This window comes from Marmota flaviventris, chromosome 5, assembly GCF_047511675.1.
Source record: "Marmota flaviventris isolate mMarFla1 chromosome 5, mMarFla1.hap1, whole genome shotgun sequence".
NCBI lineage: Eukaryota > Metazoa > Chordata > Mammalia > Rodentia > Sciuridae > Marmota > Marmota flaviventris.
This window is the reverse complement of record NC_092502.1, coordinates 61,370,009-61,388,669: the sequence shown is the minus strand read 5'-3', so window position 1 is coordinate 61,388,669 and position 18,661 is coordinate 61,370,009. Positions and strand designations below refer to the sequence as shown.

The following is an 18,661-nucleotide window of genomic DNA, read 5'->3' as shown; positions in this document are numbered from 1 at the left end:
GACCAATCTTGATCACCATTGAAGGTGGCCTGTTGCCTACACAGCGAGCATTATACAAGCTGGTCATTAGACTATTCTACTTTTGTGTATGTTTGAAATGTCTCAATAACCATGATAAAAGGGTAGAGGGTCATCAAAGTTTCCCAGGACTTCCTCCCCAGAAGACCCCCTCCCCACACCTTTGAGAAATTTCTCCAGGAACCAAGTGAAACCCCCAATACTATGCAGCCTCATGTATGTGCATATGTGCATTCCCCGGAGGAAAACATCCACAGCTTTCATCCCAGACTCGAAGGGTCGTGACCCCTCTTCCCTCCCCCAAAAGATCACCAGCTACCTTGCAGACCGCCCTGTTAAGTCCCTGTTTGAAGTCAGCATTGCCTGCCCTCACCCCAAACTGGTTGGTCACTGCCGAGTGTGTCTGTGTCGCATGCCAGGTGAAGCTAAACTCTCCCTGCTCCTGAGAGCCAGTTTCTCCACCTGTTAACTGCGAATCGTGGGGAGGCCCCTGTGGCCACCGAAAGGACAGGACGGTGTTCCGCCCGCCAGGTCCACCGCTTAGCAGGCAATTCCCACACGCAGCGCCTCGCCCCTCGTCCCCAACCCCCTCCAGGCCCTGGCCAGTCCACCTCCCGCTTGGGGCGGCAATTTGTCTCCTTTTGAACCCCTCGCCCCCGACGGGTTTCCCCCTTTGATTCGCGGCCCGGAGGCTTCCCCCAGCTTTGAAATGCAAACCCGCCTCGGCTGGGGCCGCGGGCGGCCCGGAGCTATAAAAGGCCTGGGTGGGGCGGGCGCGGCGGCAGGGCCGGCGAGTTCAGGTGAGCAGTCGCTGGTCGTCGGGGCGGCCGGCAGCGGCGGCTCCAGGGCCCAGTATGCGCGGGGGGCCCCGCGGCCACCATGTACGTGGGCTATGTGCTGGACAAGGACTCTCCCGTGTATCCCGGTCCCGCCAGGCCCCCGAGTCTCGGCCTGGGTCCGCAAGCCTATGGCCCCCCGGGCCCGCCCCCCGCGCCCCCGCAGTACCCCGACTTCGCCAGCTACACTCACGTGGAGCCGACCCCCGCGCCCCCGACGGCCTGGGGCGCTCCATTCGCTGCGCCCAAGGACGACTGGGCCGTAGCCTACGGCCCCGGGCCCGCGGCCCCCGCCGCCAGCCCAGCCCCGCTGGCATTCGGACCCCCTCCGGACTTTAGCACGGTACCCGCGCCCCCCGGGCCCGGCCCGGGCCTCCTGGCTCAGCCCATCGGCGGCCCGGGCGCCCCGTCCTCGCCAGGAGCGCAGAGGCGGACCCCCTACGAGTGGATGCGGCGCAGCGTGGCGGCTGGAGGCAGTGGTGGCAGCGGTAAGGACACCTCCCCTCGCCCTGCGCCGCGCGACTATTCCCGGGGCACTGGCAGGTGCTCTGCGCGGCCCACGCTGCCCCTAGTTTGACCTCTGCCCTGGCCGGGCTCGGGTTGCCGAGAGCGTGGCCTCTGATCACTCTCTCCCTGGAGGGCTGTTGTGTCTTCCCGCTGACGCTCAGCCAGCAGGAGCCCTGGGGAGCCCACCAACCCTCTTTCTGCATAGACAGGGAAGCTGAAATCCCGCGAAGTGAGGAGACGTGCCTGTGCTTGTGCAAGGCGGAACTAGAAGGCAGGTCCTCAGACTCCTATCCCGGCACTCCTAGGGGGTCTGGCCCTGGTGATCTTCCTGGGCTTCTTCCACTCCTGTCCTAGCTCCAGCAGAGGCGACAAACCTGGCGTCCCTGTGAGAGTGGGCAGGTCACTTCCTTTCCAGGACTGAACCCCCTATTTTACAGAGAAGAGATTGGGTCGTATCTTTTGGCTGGCAAAGAGTCTCTCTCAGTAGTTTGGAGCTGGGGTCCCTACCTAACCTCCCCAGGGCCCTCCCTGAACTCTTGACCCTGGGGGAGGGGAGGTAGATGCTGTGGGGAAGGTGGCTACTGTTTGGCTCTGAGCCTGTGAACCTCCTGCCCCCAGGCAGGCCTCTCTGATCCACCCTCTTCAAAAGCAGGGGAGGGGGCAGGACAAAGGCTCAGCTTTAATGAGGGGCGGCCTGATCTTTATGGGTACCCCCTTTGTCATGTAACAGACTGGGACTTGGCTCAGTAGTGACTCCTGTTGGCCGGAAAGTGAACAGGACACCCCATTGTCCAGATTGTGTCTGGCCTGTCCTGACAAAGGCCACCTGGCTTTGGGGGCGGGAAGCTGGCCTGCCCACCCTTTGATGTCCAGTCCCTACTTCCCTTCCCCCAGCTGGGAGCAGCCTGGGACTTCCCCTATCTTCTCTCCTCAACTGCCATCTCCCACACACACCCAGCCTGCCCCCTAGGCAGATGCTAGGCAGACGCTGGGCAGCGCCTGATCAGTACTGCAGGCTCTGGCTACAGTCATACCCTTCTTGGAAGTCCCAAGTTCCTATCTGCCTCTAGGGAGGTACAGGCAACCTCGCTCTGCCAATCACCTCTGTGACTGATTAAGTAATATCAGGTAACGATATGGAATATTTAACTCTTAGAACATTGAAGTGGGCACTGTTTTTACTCTTGCTTTGAAGAGGAAGAAACTTTGTCACCAACTAAATACTTGCCCAAAGCCATAGAATGTTACGGGACTGGGACTTGAACCCCGGTAGACAGAGCAGCACACCTGTGCACTCTTACTCTACTACACAGAGCTTCTCAGAGATTAATCATCCCTTTGGGGTCTCAGTTTCACTGTCTGTGAAATGAGTGGGGAATAAGGTTGAATAGCAGTTTGAACCCTGCTTCAAGTTACCAAAAGACTCCTCTGCAAAATACAAATCTTTCCCTGGAGAAAAAGGAAAGCCTCCCAGAAGCTTTGTCTATAAATCCCAGAGGGAAAGCCCCACATTATATCCCAGGAGGGGAGATATTGGGGGCCTTGCCCTCAGCATCTTGCAGATGTGTGGCTGGGAAGTCTGGAGAAGGAAACCCACATTTTCTCTCTTCCACTTGTGGCTTCCTGCGGATCAAGTGACTCTGCAGGTGGATGAGGAAGGTCCCCATGGGCAGGGACTTGGAGAGAGGCCATCTGCTGTGTGGGCTGGTGGGGTTCAGAGACGTGGAGGGAGCTTGGGAGAGCTTCTGGGCTCTGAGATAGACGGAACACCTGGTCTCTGGGCATAAGAGCAGCTGAGCCCCGCTCCACTGGTGGTCACAAAAGTCATTTGTAAACTGTTATCTGCAGGCAGGTGGGGAATGCCCAAAGGTAAAAGCACTCTGCTTTCGGAGGATAGAGGGAAAGGCTTGGGAGACTTGGGTTCCGGAGGCTCCAGGAGGGCAGTTCCCCAGGAGCCAGGTTAGACCCGTCCTGCTGAGGATACAGGAACCTTGACTTTGGGAAGCTGGATGCTGCAGCTGACTGCTGCAGGTATGTGACTCTTGGTAGTGCTCCTGACCTGGGGGCAGAGTTGGGCTGGGACAAAAGAAAGGCCATGCCCCTCCACTCTTTGGCCTCAGTTTCTCCTTCTGGGCAATGAAAGCACAGGTTTCTGGAGGAGGCTCCTGGGTAACACTGTGGTCTGGGACAATTGAAGGAAGGACACTGCAGGCCCCGGCTCCTTAACCCCCAATGACACTGACCATCAGGCCTTCAGCCTGCCATTTTCTTGACCAGTCAGTCCCTTCTGTCCCCCTTCTGAGCACCTAGCTTCCTAGAATAGCTAAACTGGACAGTTAGCAGGTGTGCAGATGGGGAAACCACGGTCCAGAGGTGACAAGGAGTGTTCGTTTTACACAAGTGGAGGCTGAGCTGGGACAGGTCCAGATGAGTCAGTTTAGACTTCTTCTGTGGATTTCCATTGTATGTACAGTGAAGTCCATGCTCCCTCCTGAGGTGCACAGAGCTGCACAGCTTCAGCACCTGGCCCTGCATGCCCCCCAATCAGCCCAGACCACGCCCCACTGCCCTGCTCCAGCTCTCCAACCTTCTTGACGCTCCTCAGTCCTGCCAAGTCCCACTTCAGGTCTTGTGCACCTGCTGTTCCCTCTTCTGGAAGCTCTGCCTTTGTACACCTGGCTACTTCCTGCCCTTCAGGTGTCAGCTCAATGGTCACCTCCTCAGATTGGACCTCTGTGATTCCCAGAGTGGACCCCCCACATCCACTGATGATCTCTGCGTATTCCCTTCTGAGCACTAACCCAGTGCCAGTGTACTCGCCTATTTTGATGTGTGCTTGTGTGCTCTCTGTTCCCAAGAGGCCCAGAGTCTTTCTGACTTGCTACCATATCTGGGCACCCAGCTCAACTCATGGCACCTAGTAAGTGCTCCATGCATTGTGTTGCACCAGTGAACAGGGAAAGTGTAAGGGACCCAAGGCGTCTCAGAGAACAGGGGAGGGGTGAGATGTTGGCTTTGACATGGGTTTCTGTCACCATCTGGGGATTGGACCCATGACTGTCCAGCCAGCAGTTCCAGTGGATGGTGGAGCCTGGCTGCCCACTCGGACAGTGCTCCTGCCTGACTTGCAGAGCTGCAGTCACCGAGGCTGGGACTGAGACTCTGGCTCTGGTCTCAGCAGGGTGGTAGAGATGGGGACCTTCAGGGAGAGGCTGTTGGGCTTCAGTCAGGCTACAATCCTTCAACAAAATGTTAGTCAGCTCCGAGTGTTGCTGTCACTCGCTGTAGCCAGGATGGGGATGACTACAAGGGGCACTATTGTTCTGTCTTCCTTCTTGGCTCTATCAATATCAGTGTTTTCATTAGGAGGGTTATAGTCATGCTTCTGTCGCGGGCTCAGCCTGATTCTTTGTGGATAAACAGTGCTTCACACATTAGTGGCCCGTTGGGGTGCCTGGTCTCATAGGACAGGCAGATGTTCACTCAGATGATGAGGCGGTTGCAGCAGAGTTCAGGTCCTGGTCCAACTCCACCAGCTTTCAGACAAGGAAAGTGACACAGGCAGAGAGGAGGGACACTCTTCCGCCCACACACTCCAGGCCCACCCCTTAGCCTATTGCCACAGCTGCAACCTGGCCTCCCACCTCCAGCCTCTGAGGGATGCCCCAGCTGTTTCCAAACCAGTTGTGAGGCTGACCTTGTCAAGGCCCATCCCCTGCTCAAGAGCATTCCCTGGCTACCTACTGCTGTGGAATTGCCACTTCATTATTAAAAAAAAAAAAAAAAAAAAAAAACAGCCCCATTTCTGATATTTAGAGCCCTTCTGAAAACTGCCTCCACCCCAGTACTGAAGACATTCTCCCAACTAGTTTGCCTAGAAACAGAGATGTTCTCTGGGGACAGGTAAGAGCCAGAGTTAGGGAGTCTCAGGTCTGGGACTGCATTTATTTTAGAAGCTGTATAGCCTCAGGCAAGCTAAGCTGCATCATTTCTCTAAGCCTGCGGTTCTTCCAGTGTAACATTAGGATAATGATAGGATTGAACCTTGAAGCCACGGTGCCTGTAAAGCACAGCCCTGTTCCTGGTACACAGTAGGCAGCTTCAGCACGTGGGCACTTATGATCACCTCTGCCAGTCCTTGGCAGGTGCACACAGGTACACACCTCACACTTGCTGCCTCTCCAGTCTGATCCTCCAACCTGCACTGCCCCTCCTTCCTCCTCTGCATACTTACCAGTTCAAATGCTGCTCCTCCTCCAAGCCCACCTCCTTCAGGAAGCTCTCCCTGATTCTCCCCCGTCCAAGCACTCTGTCAACAACATGCATTGCTAACTGTCTGCTCTCATCTTCTTACTTATCCCTGCCAACTGCCATCTGATATCCCCCCAGGACCAGTCCCGTTCAGTCCCAGCACCCCCTGTCTTGCACATAGTAGGAGCTCCTGATAAAGCTAATGGGTGGCATGGGCTGAGTCTTTGCCATGTGCAGGTGTTGTGACGAGAGCTTTGCACAGGTGATCTCACCTAAGTCTCGTAACAACCCTAAGACGTGAAAGGATCTATTATTGGACTCATTTTACCGATGAGGTCGTTGAGGCTCAGGGAGGTCACGTGGCCTGCCCAAGCTTACTCAGCTACAGGATGGTGGCACCAGTTCCACCAGAGTCTAAGCCCACTGAGCATCTGTCAAACAAAGCACCACCTCCCCCATGTGCTTCCCAGCCCAGGTGGGGAAAAGGAGGCCAGCCAGGGGATGAGCGTGCGAGGCTGGGGGGGAGGCCAGGGTGGGGGGCACAGCAGGGGCCAGGCTCTTGAAAGCTGCTTCTCCACGCAGAAGCTCCATTTGACACCTCGGCTCTCAGATGTAGCTGGGAAGGGGAATGACCCAGTTAGAAGGTGGCAGAAGGCTTTTTTTGGTTGAATACCCCACCTCCCGCCCGCCCCTCTTTGGCAGATACTGCTGCTTAGCGCTTCAGGAATCGTTCTAAAGGTCCGAAACAGCTTTGTTAGCAGCAGGGGCTGGTTTTGTCGGTAGGGAGTTGTCTTCGTGGGCTGGCTTCTTAGGCTGCTGTCTGGGAGCTGCTAGGATTTGGAAATAGCGTTGACATCTGGAGCCAGAGCCATCGCTGTCAACAGGCTAAACCCTCCCGGTGCCAGCCTCAGCCCTCACCCTGCATAAACCCCACTGCAGCAAGAGGGAGAAGGAGCAGGCAGGAGGTCACCACTGTGCACAGCATCCTCCAGTGCCTTCCCGTTGTTCTCGAGGTCAATCCATTCCCCTCTGCTGGAGGGAATCCAGCCGCTCCAGCCTCATCCGGTGCCCCTCTTCTTATTCATTCATTCACTCAGGAAGGCAGGCAGTAATACTCTCTTCTATGCTGTAGATTCTTCTGGGTGCTGGGGATTAGAACTGAACAAGGCAAGCAGGATCCATCAACAGGCTGCCACTGAGCCCCTCACTCTGTTCCTCCCTGCCTGAGGGCCTTTGCACATGCTGTTCTCTGTTTCTGGAATATTCTTCACTTATGACACAGAAGCTTCCTTCTAAATTTTCAGGTCTCAGCTTCAATGTCAGCCCTTCCAGGTGTCCCCTCACCAAGCTCAGTACAGTAGCTTTCGGCTCCCTGTTCTCTGTCCCCCACACTATGAATCACAAGTGACAATTATTTCATTTGTACATTTGTTTTTAACTTGTCTCCCCTCCCCTCATGGAAGAGATGAATAGCAAATAAGGGCTGAGCACCTGTCAACGTCGCAGTAACACGAGCTGGTGTCTATTGGATGCTCGGCACTTTGGCAAATGCAGGAGTTCAGACCCCAGACGGCACACTTCTCCATCAGCTTAGTGGCTGCTGACAGGTAGCAGTGAAGTGGATGGGAACGGGTGCTTTGGAGGCTGAGGCCACCAGCTGGTGGGTTAGATGTGGGGGATGAGGGGGACAGGCCTCAGTAATGCCAACTAGGCCCTTGGCCCTAGTGACTGGAGGATGCGGTGTCCCTTGTGAGGGAGATGGAAAAGTAGCAGGTTTGTTTCATTCATTCAATAAGAATTCACCATATAGTCAACATGTGTGTCAGGCACGTGGTGAGCACAGTGTCATGGACCCCACCTTCACGAGCATGCGGGAGCCAAGGCCCTTGAGGAGGACATCTGCCAAGGTCATATAGCTGGCCAGGGGTAGGAAAGGGCAGGAGTCCAGAGTCCCTCCTGGAACTTCAGCTGAAAGAGAGCCTGCGGAACCACCTGCAGAGGGTTAGCAGGGCCTTCGCCTCCGGCTAGAAGAAGACGGCAAGCGGGGCATGGCCTGCGAACCCCTCCAGGAAACAGACCCGGAGGCTGCAAGCGGCTCAGCCTGGGAGGAGACTTGAAGGGATGCAAGTGCTGTTTCCAGTCCTGGGCTATCCTGGGCTGGGGTGCCCTGTGGAAAACATGGGAAGAATGCAAATGGGTGGTGGGTGCAAGACCAGCCCCTGCTGCCACTGGGACAAGCGCAGTCTGGGTGGGCGCACTCTGCGGCATGGCCCCGGCCTCCGTGGGAGCTGGGTCTAGCAGTGTGTCCAGAAGACCCTTCTGCCATGATGGAAATGCTCTATATCTGAGCTGCCCAGTAGGTGCCCACAAGCCACTCGTGGCAGTTGAGCACCTGGAATATGGCTAATGTGACTAAGAAACTCAATTTTACTTTTTATTGAGTTTATTTCAGTGTGGTGCATTTTGTCCCATTGTCCCAGTTGGGAAACATATGAAAACTTTAATACAGTGTATAATATGTCATATGTTATAATAGTCATAATAGCACTAATTGGCATTAATTAACATAATACATAAGCTCTGGATTAAGATCGCCAACTTATTTTAATGCACCTGTGTCCACTTCATTAACATATTTGCAAAATTGAAAACTTGGACTTAATGGATTAAACAGCCACATGTGGCTGGCTGTGGCGAATCAGGCAGCATAGGGAAGTCCCTCTCAAGAGGTCCTGGAGTGGTAATCCATTCCAGATGGCCTCCTTGTTCAGCCGCTGTCTCTCTAGGGTAATGCCGTTGCCTCATTGTCACACTGGCTTTTATTAATAATTACTTGTCAAGTAGATGATCACACCTGGCCCCATCACCACCTTGGAAAGGAGGCACTCACACCTGCATTTTTCCAAAGAAATCGACTGGAATTCAACGAGGTCCAGTGGCTTTGTTTGGGGACACATCACAGGCATGTGGCCAGCCTGGGTTAGAACCTTCAGATCTCTGACTCTGAAGTCCCTTCTTTTGCTGTTTCCCCGAGCCAGGACAGACTGTGAGCCTTGACGAAGAAGATAGAGCAGCCAATGATGTCAAGGTTGCAGGTGGCCCAGGAGGGAAGGGGCGCAAAGACGAAGAACTCTGGCAGGAGGGAGACGTGGGAGGAGAGGCTTGGCCAGGGTTGCTGGGCTCCCTCGGGAGATCAGCCTGGCCATCCTCCCTTCTCTCCCCACACTCCTCAGCTCTCCTCCAGGGATTGAGTGAGGAACCATTATACAGAAACCTGGGACTGTCCACTCAGCCAGGACCCAATTATGGGCCCAGCAGGAAGCCTCATGGGCCCAGAAAGTATCCATTCATCAACAAACTGGTGGGTCAGCTGCAGCAGAGGTTCAACTACAGGTGGTGTGCATGGGGAAACAGACCCAAATTGGAGATCACATGTCTGGCCGATGGCCCAGCCAGGTTTCCTCACTCTTAGGCCAGCGTGTTCTTTGCCCTGTGGCTCTCTACCAGGCGACATTCCTCCCTTTTCCCAAGGGATTCCTCCAACATTCGTTTCTGCAAATAGCTCAGTTCTGCTTTTCTTATCCATGGCTCTATGTCATTCACAGACTGTATTCCGGGTCCTTTCTGTGCCCCTGGCAGTGGGGAGGAAACCCAAGGATGTTCAGACACCCGCCCTTCAGCTAAGTTGACCAGGCTGGACCACACCCTAGTTCTCTGGCCCCCTCAGGCAAGGCCTGGAGACACCTCGTACACCCAGCCTTTCCCCAAACCTCAGTAGGGTGTGAGGCACCTCCACTTTGGGTCACCGCTACCTCCCCCAGGCTTGTGTTTTATATTAAATTTCTTTGTCTGCTCATCATATTTGAATTTCTTTCCCTGTCCTCAAATATTCCAGAAACTGCCCAGCGTCCTCTTGGTTAAGTCCATCTCTTTTCTTCCCCACTCCAGTCCCCAAGGGTTCTCATCACTCCAACTCACCATGGGCCCTAATAGGGGTCAGGCTCTTCCTTTGCAAACTGTTGAAGAGAAGAAGGTGGCCAAGGTCCCACCCCACGTCAGTGGCAGGCCTGGGACAAGTAATAAAAGCTTCCCACTCAAAGCCACAGGCTCTTTCTTAGTCTCTACCAGACCTAGGAAGGCGAAGGTACCCAGACTCCTGGGGCAGGTCGGCCCTTGGGAGCACCCCCTTGCACCCTTTGTCTTTCCCACTTATGTCTTTGCCTGTTGGCTCTGCAGTCGCCTCAGCAAGTGACCTGAGAACCTCTCTGGACCTGTTCCTTCATCTAGAAAAAGGAAGGCTCTTTGGAGTAGGAGTCTGTGGCTGCTCTTCCCCCACTTCCCTAGCTCCCTCCCAGGGAAGGCCCAGGCTTTTCTCCTTGTGTCCCCATGCTGGCACCAAGGACACTGATGAGCTCCCTATGCTTCCTGCTCCACTCTGCTGGAAGATGCAGGCTGTGCCCTCCCTTGGGTCTTGGCTGGGGTGATAGGCAGTGAGGAGGGTCTGGTCTCTGAGGAAGGGCTCAGAGCTGCACAGAACTTGAGGACATAGGCCCTTGGGAACTGACACCCCAGCCCTCTTTTGGGACACAGGAGAATCTGAGGCCCAAAGAACAGGGGGACTTATTCAAGGACAGACAGATGGTGCAGAACCAGGACCAGGATCTATTGAGTCTAGCTGGGGCTTGTTAGAGATGGCAGGGAGATGAGGAGTCAGCAGACCCGGGTGGACCCTGGTGGAATGCATCTTTAACCAACTCTTGTGCGTGAGTGTGTAGCGTTGGAGTGGGATCCTGATGCACAATCATTTGGGGCTGGACCACCCAGGGAGGGGTCACCGAGGATTTGGGACTGGATTTGAGGTTTACACACCATAGGACAGAGCTGGTCATCCCTCAAGGCCACACACCCAGCAGGAAGAGGGCAAGGGAAGTGCTGACCCAGACATCATTTGATTTTCTTGGAGCCACTCATCCCATTCTGGATCAGAAGCCACATTCTGTCCTTGCCTGGCCCAGGCCAGATGGGGGGGGGGTCCACTTCAAGTCACCAGGACTCCTACCCTTGGTCCTTCAACTGGGCAAGCCTGGTGTCTAGACTCTGAGACTGGGAAATGGGCCTCAGAATTCAATAATAACAAACACAATCAGAGAATCAACAAACACTGGGAGCTTTGTGTTTCCAAGTTGGAAGGCACCTTAACAAAGAAGCAGTCCCATCCAACACACCATCCCTTGCACAGATCCAGTGCCTGACATTCCTGCCAAATGGCTGTCTCATCCATATTGGAAATGGTAGGCTCGGCCCTCCTGGTGCATCTGCTACATGGCAGGCACAGTGCTAGGCACCACCCCTCTACGCCTCAGTTGGAGATCATTATGGGAGACCTTCCACCATGTGAGAGGTTGAGCGCTATTTCTGAGGCTATTTCTGAGACCTGGTTTTGAATCCCGCCTGCCTTGACGTGTGGACCTCTCTGAACCTCAGCTTTCTCATCTGTAAATAGATGTCACAGTGACACAACACCACAGGTTGTTGAGAGACATATTCAAAGTGCCTGGTGCATGGACATGATGGCTATTATTAGAATAATAATTATCCCAATTTTACAGATACAGAAAATGAGTCTCAGAGAGGTGAGGAGACTGTCCTAGGCTGTCTTACCAGTGAGAAGATGCCTCATGCAACCAGAGGTCTGCTCGTGCAAACAAGCCCATACTAGAACCTGGAGAGCTGGTTAAGTGCCCAGAGGCCCATTCCAGCCTTGCTGACTCCAAATTTCAGGGCCTGGATCTGTGCTTCAAGAAAGCTCCCTGGGAGTTCTGAGGCTGCTGGTCCTGCCCTTTGCCTGCTATAGGAGGTGGGGTGCTCACGGCCTCCGGCAGTAGCCTGACCATAGGATGAGATTTTGGGGTTTTTGTTTTTTGTTTTTATTTTTGTTTTTTTGGTACCAGAGATTGAATTTAGGGTCCACTCGATCACTGAGCAACATCCCCAGCCCTATTTTATATTTTATTTAGAGACAGGGTCTCGCTGCATTGCTTAGCACCTCACTGTTGCCGAAGCTGGCTTTGAACTCGCAAACTTCCTGCCTCAGCCTCCCGAGCAGCTGGGATTACAGGCCTGCGCCACTGCACCCAGAAAGGATGAGCCATTCTTTGCATTCCAAAACCAGAGCAGAGAGCCATCCGAGGTCCTTCCTACCCCGACCCCCTGCTTACCCCTGAAGGGCTGGGGGCTCCCCGCCATCTCGCCACCCACACAGGCATCCGGTCCCAAGGGTTACTCGTTAGGTGGCTGGGAGGGGCTGGCCCCTCATCAGACACCTGTTAGAGAAGCCTGGACTTCCCCCTTAGCCCCAGAGTCCCGGGTTCCTGTAAATCATTCATCCTGGGCCCTCTCCCTGCCCCGTCGCTCTCACGCACCACCCAGGCCCCTCCTCTCTGGGCTCTGGAGGTAGCACAGGTGCTCAGAAGATGGGACAGGAAGGATTGTTGAGAGACATATTCAAAGTGCAGTTCCTAGTTCTATCTAGAGCTGAGACCGAAGCCCAGGTCTCCTGACTGTCATTGAAAGTACAGTTCACATCTTCACATGGTAAACATTGAAACACCCAGAGTCTGCCTCCACCAATGGCTTTCCTCCTCCAGCTCCTCTCCCCAAAGGAGCAGCCCCTGTTACTGGGCTTCTCATAGGTTCATTGGAAAGAACTGTATGGAGACATGAACAGTGTGTGTTGTGTATCCCCCGCTTTTGTACAAAACAGTGACATATTTTTTTTTTTGCACCAATCTGTGTCTTGCTTTTCCACATATCTTAGAAACTGCTCCATGTTGCACTTTTGCAGTTTTGTGATTTCGTCTTGATGACTCTTCTCCACGGATGCACCCAGTTATTTTTCCTCCCTGGACGACATGTGGGAGTCCCTGGGTTCTGGGCCACATAAGGAATCTGACATTTTTCTTTGGCAGAGTCCTTTTCTTGGGAATAAAACCATGTGCTTCAAGCAGCTTGACCAGATAGAGGCTGGCCAATGGGTTCCTATGCCCGCTGGCCCCTCTCCCAGGGTAAGAGATGGGATTCTCGGATGCCAAGGCCCTTGGACCAGGTCTTCACTGGCACCCTTGCCAGAACCAAGGAGAAACTACGCAGCCAGCATCTCAAGCCTCCCCTCCATCTTGGGAAGAGCTGGGCCAGAGGTCATACCAGCACCAGGCAGGATGACCCTCAGCCAGAGCCTGTGTGGACCCCTGCTTCCCTGGCCTGTGAAATGGCCCTGTGCATTTTCCTGTTTCCACCAGAAAGAACAGGAGAGAGAGCTGGGTGCAGAGGGAGAAGATGCCTGTAACTGCTTAGGCCCAGGTCCTGGTGGGCAAGGAGCCCCATCTCTGCCCAGGCCCATACTCTTCCAGGGGGTGGCTGGGAGTCCTCTAGGTTGGTTTGGTTTGGTTTGGTTTGTACGGAGGATTGAACCCAGGGGTACTCTGCCACTGAGCTACATCCCTGGACCTTTTTATTTTTTATTTTGAGACAGGGTTTCCTTAAGTCACTGAGGGTCTTATTGAGACTGACCTCAAACATCCTCCTGCCTCGGCCTCTGGAGTCCCTGGGATTACAGTGTGCAACACTACAGCCTGCTTTCTGGGTGTTTTAAAGGGCCCAGTTGCTGTGGTCCAACCCCAGCACAGGCCAGACTCCCAGCCCCGCCCCCCACTTCTCTGACCCCTCCTTTCCTGGAGGGGGTGGTCTGCTGTTTACACTCCTATTGCCAATGCTTAGAGGACAATGTGTGGCAGGCTCAGCAGCCCCAAAATATGGTGGGGTGAAGAGATATGCACTGGAGGAAACAGAGAGAGCTGCTAGAGCAGGGGACACAGTTTTGGGCAGGTCTGCGCTCACTGGGGCCTCCAGGGACCCTGATGACACAGAGAGGATGAAAAAGAGACTTGCCAGGCTTCTTATTTGGACCTCTGGCTGCCATGTGACCATCCTGGACTCGTCTCTTCTCTGTAAAAAAACGAAAGGAGACTAAACTCCCAGGACTCCTTCCGGCTCCAGCTGAGCAATCCCAGCAGGCGGGCAGAGGCTTCAGAGCCCTCCTGGGCCCTGGTTGCGGTGGCATTAGGCAGAATTGTTTTGAAACAGTGTTGAATTTTCTAAACTAAGAAGAGGCCCCATCTGGAGCCACAGCCTCAGCAGCCACTCCCTTGGCCCTTTCCTAGGGCAGACCTGGCCAAGGGCCGAGGCTGTCCCGTGCTCAGTTGGGCAGCAGACTGAGGTCAGGGGATCCGGAAGTGTCCGGTGTGGTTCTGCTGCTCTGGCAGAAAACCCAGGGAACAGCCGCCCAGGAACATCTGTTGTCTCCCGCTCTCCACAGAGCCGTTGGCCCACGAGGAGCCCGGTGGCTGTCCTGCCAAGCTGCGTGGGCCTGGTGGAGGGCAGAGCCAGGATGGGGGTGGGCAGTGCAGAGGCACCGAGGGACGGCCAGGGCCAGGGCTGCAAGCAGGGAGGTGAAGGCTGGCTGCCGTGGGGCCCTGGGTGAGGTGGGCAGGGCTCCGCGGTGGCTCTGAGACCCACCAGGCCCTGGAGGACACGTGCGTGCTGGGGTGCACCTCCTATTTATAGCCACATGGTCAGCTGCTTACAGAGGAACTGGTATTTTGCCAGGCCCCACCCCAGCCCAGGCCAAGCAGGACTCTTAATATCCTCCCCAGACCTCCAGTCCCAGCCCCAAAGACAGCCCTGACGTGAAGCCCAGATGCTCCTCAGTCCAGCTCCTTGCCCTGGCTGAGCCCCATCTAGAAGCAAGCCACTACCTCCTCCCTCCTGGGTTATTGCACGGCCGCTTCCTCTCCCCAGTCTGCTTACTACGCAGCAGCCAGGGGAATGTGAAAACCTACATCAGACTTCATGTCTCTCTGCTCAAAACCCTGCAATGGCTCCCATCCCAGACACGGTAAAACCCAGAGTCCCTCCCCTTGTGTCCTGCCCCTGTTCCCCTTGCTTCCTCCATCCCACCCCACCAGCTTCCTCACTGTTCCTCAAACCTGTCAAGTGGCAGCTGTGCTCCCACTCCAGGGCCTTTGCACTTACTGGTCCCTCTGCCAGATGTCTGCTTGCCTCTTTCCCTTCTCTTCTTTAGCTCTTTGCTCAGATTCCCCTGCTCAGTAAGGCCTTCATGAGCCAGTATATTTAATAAAAACTTTTTTTTTTTTTTTGAGACTGGATCTGGCTTTGCTCTGCAGGCTGGCCTCAGACTCCTGGGCTCCAGCGAAGCTCCCTTCTCAGCCACCTGTGGGGCTGGGACTCAGGCGCAGGCCTCCTCCCTAAATTCTTAGTCCTCCCTCTCTGCTTTCTTTTTCTCCAAATACTTATCAATTAACATTTCAAGTGTTTTCTACATTTACTTTCTTTTTGTGGGTCCTGCTCCCTTAGAGCCTGAGCTTCCCTTTATTTTGTCCCCTGCCTACCCCAGGGCAGGGCTCCAGGCAGGAGCTCAGTGATGATGACCTGGGGAGCCACCTGCAGCCCTGCTGCTCTGGGCCTGCCCCTACCCTGCTGCAGCCCGGCTCAGGGTTTGCTGTCCAGGGTCAGGGACTCTTGAGGTCCAGCAAGCCCCGTCCTTCCTGCCTGAGTGTGGGGTCAGCGTTCAGCAGGGACTGGGGAGCCCCGGCCCAGCTACTCCTCAGTTTCTGAATCCTTCCACTTGCCCGTCCAGCCACCGGGGCCTCCCCTGTCCTCTTTTGCACAAGAGAAAGGAACAGCTGACATCTTCTTAGCCTCAGTCTACCCTTGCCTGCCAGGTGTCCCCTTCGGATCTGTGATGTTCAAACTCACAATCTGAGGACCTCTGAATCGGAACTACTTGGGGGCTGTCAGCCACAGTTCCCCCCAGGCTCTCACATTAAATAGGGGCGCCCAGAAGCTGTGCTTTTACAAGCTCCTGGAATGTCCTTTGCTCAGCCACAGCTGGCAAATGCTGACTAGAGCTGGCGGAGCTGGTGGTCAGAGCAGGTCCCTGGGTCAGGAGGCCTGAGAGAAGCCCCAGCTTAAACAGCAGCCCCACCTTTTGTGGGTGCCCCCCCCCCGACCTTCCCTCCTGGTCCTCCTGCTTCTCAGGCAAGACCCGGACCAAGGACAAGTACCGCGTGGTCTACACGGACCACCAGCGCCTGGAGCTGGAGAAGGAGTTCCATTACAGCCGCTACATCACCATCCGGCGGAAGTCAGAGCTGGCCGCCAATCTGGGGCTCACCGAAAGGCAGGTGTGTAGGGGTTCCCCCACCTCAGCCTGGCAGCAGGTTACAGGGCTCAGCAGAGGGAGAGCAGAGAGGCCAAGGGTCCAGGCCGTGGTCACAGCACAGCTGACCCTGAGCTGCTGCCAGCAGGTACCCCAAGGAAACCTGACATTCCTGCCACCTCAGTGGGAGCACCTGGCTGAATAGCTGTGCCCTCGAGCAGGCCATGGCCAGTGCTGTTAGGCCCTCTAGGAGGGAGCAGCCATGGGGAACAGGAGGGCTCCCAGAGGGGGCCTTGGAGGAGGAAGAGGAAGGTGGCCTGGGGGAGCGAGTTCTACAGGGAGAGGAGCAGGAAAGAGGCCACAGACACCACCTAGAGAAGGGCCAGCCCTATGTCTTCCTCTCTCCTCGCTCTGCCACTCTCTTCTGCCACGCATCGCCCGTAGCCTCCTGTTCTATGATCCTGCAGGTGAAGATCTGGTTCCAAAACCGGAGGGCGAAGGAGCGCAAAGTCAACAAGAAGCAGCAGCAGCAGCAGCAGCAGCAGCAGCCGCCGCCGCCGCCGCCGCCCCAGCTGCCACCGGCCCTGGACGGCACCTCTGCCCCCGCAGGACCGCCCCTGGGCGGCCTGTGCCCCAGCAGTGCTGGCCTCCTCGCTGCCTCCTCCCCGATGCCTGTCAAGGAGGAGTTTCTGCCCTAGCCCTGCCAGGCTTGTGGCCTGGGGCCTGGGCACTCAGGTGCTAGGGATGGGGCTTCTGTGGGGCCCAAGAGGTCCTACGAGTCCCAGCCCCACTGCTGATCTTTGGGTCACCGTGGACAAGTCACCCACCCGCTCCCTGCATCCTTGGCCCGAGTGTGCCATGAGCTCGTGGCCTGCTGGCTAAGCACCCTCCAGTCCCCGCTTTCTAGACCTCAGGGGAGTCGGGGCCCAGTGCTGGAGGTCTCAGGCTCCTCGAGACATCTCAGGCCCCAGAGCGCTGGGGGACAGAGCAAGACAAAGCCCTGCCTCCTCCTCGTGGTCTTAAGGAGTGAGGTGAGGAGTGAGGTGGGAGGCCACCGTAGGGACCAGACTGACCTGGAGAAGAGTCTCTTACCCAGAGAAGGTGGCAGGTTTGCAGAGCAGGACGTGAGAGGCAGGCTGTGTGGTTCACCAACACTCACCTCTCCTGCTCAGCCTTACCTCGGCCTGCCTCACAGCAGTGTGCCCTGAGTCCTCCCCAGCCGGGATGCGGACACAAAGCCCCTGGGCCTGGACCTGGTGGCCCTCCTTGTCCACTCACCAGCACTCTCAGGGAGGCCTGCAGATAGAGGGACCCTGCAGGGGAGAAGGGGGCTGAGTGCACCCTGCAGAGTCCTACCACTCCACAAGGCTGTCTGTCCATCAGGATTCAGGCCCCAGGGAGCCGCCAGAGACTTTCTCTGGACCAAGCCAAGGTCACAGCTGGACAGATGTTATATAGAGACTGGAATCTTTTGGATGCAGCTTCAAGAATAAATTTTTTTCCTCCTTAAAAAAAAAAGTATAGAATCATTATACATAGCATTAAAGAAAAAACAATTAAGGAATCCTTCTCACCCTTCACTAACAATAGCATATTCCCTTCCCATTCTGCAGGCCTACAACAAGGTCACCTTTAAAATACTCCTAAAAGATCAAAACAGGACACTGTTAGAATAAGTCTATGAGATCACGTAGAACGTCTGTGTGCATCTGTGAGCAGAATCGCCAGACTCAGTCTATCAGTCTATTGAATTTTTAAGCCACTTTCAGTTCAGGTTTTTCTTTCAACCGATGACACTTATTGGGCACCCCATGTGCTGTGGTTGGGCCCCAGAAGCAAATAGTCCTTGCCACCCAGGCGTTCCTGGTCCAGTGGGAAGCCTGCCAGGTACGTGGATGGCGCTATTACAAAAGGATAAGAGTCAATCAGAGCCACGCTCCAGGCATCCCGGGACTCAGAGCATCCAGGGAACAGAGTCAGCTCCTAGCTTATCCTGGAAGGCCTGGGGGGCTTCCTGGAGGAGGCAAGGTTGGAACTGAGACCTGGAGGTCAGGCCAAGAAGGGAAGAATAGTAAAAGTGGGCCTGAGGGATGTGAACTTAGAGTCCAAGTCTTTTTGACTCCAGGGAGAAGCCATTGTTCTTTAGGTCCCTTCCAGAGGTGGGCAGGAGTCTGCTACCTGGGGCTCTCTCCCCAGAGAGCTCTGGTGCCAGCTGCCTGCCCCTCTGTTTACTGTTCTGGGAGGTGGCTAGGCCATAAAAAGTGTGCACAGCCTGCTTGCCATTGCCCTTTGCTCCTGGGGCCCAGGATGACAATGCACAAGGTGGACCTGATCCTGGCACGGGCCCTGCAGAGCAGCAGGTGCTTCTCTTTCTCCTCCTACTGGTGGTCTAGGAGAAACCATGGCGCCATCAGTGACAGTAGATGCCTAAGGCATAGGAACCAGATGGCACCAGAGGAGAGGACCAGGGTCCCGAGAAGAAGGGGAGAGAGACAGGTGGAAAGGTAGCTGGCAATGATGAAATTTAGCTTTCTGATCTTTAAATGCCATTCGCTGTGTGACTCTGGGGTAACTGCTTCTCCTCTCTGGACTTCTGTTTCCCCTTGTAAAACTAGGGGGTTTGTCTTCCAGAAATAAGTGACTCTGGTCAAGTAAATTGGGAAAATCCTGCAGATTTCCCCACTCTGGGAGAGCCACACTGATGTCTCCAACAAGACCCCCAGCCCAAAGTTCCCTTGGAATGTCATTAATTCAGTGTTCCGCAGGAAGCCCCTGCTAACTCCTCCCTGCCTCCTACCGAACTCCCCATGCT

The 18,661-nt window shown here is 55.3% G+C and overlaps 1 protein-coding gene across 1 annotated transcript; it reads left to right on the top strand.

Moving 5' to 3' along the window:
* Positions 1–897: 897 nt before the first annotated feature.
* On the top strand, positions 898–16,662 carry Cdx1 (caudal type homeobox 1). Its single transcript, XM_027949380.3, has 3 exons — positions 898–1,342; positions 15,729–15,874; positions 16,317–16,662. Exons 1-3 carry the CDS (start codon positions 898–900, stop codon positions 16,545–16,547), a joined length of 822 nt encoding a protein of 273 aa, XP_027805181.2. The 3' UTR covers positions 16,548–16,662.
* Positions 16,663–18,661: the final 1,999 nt, after the last annotated feature.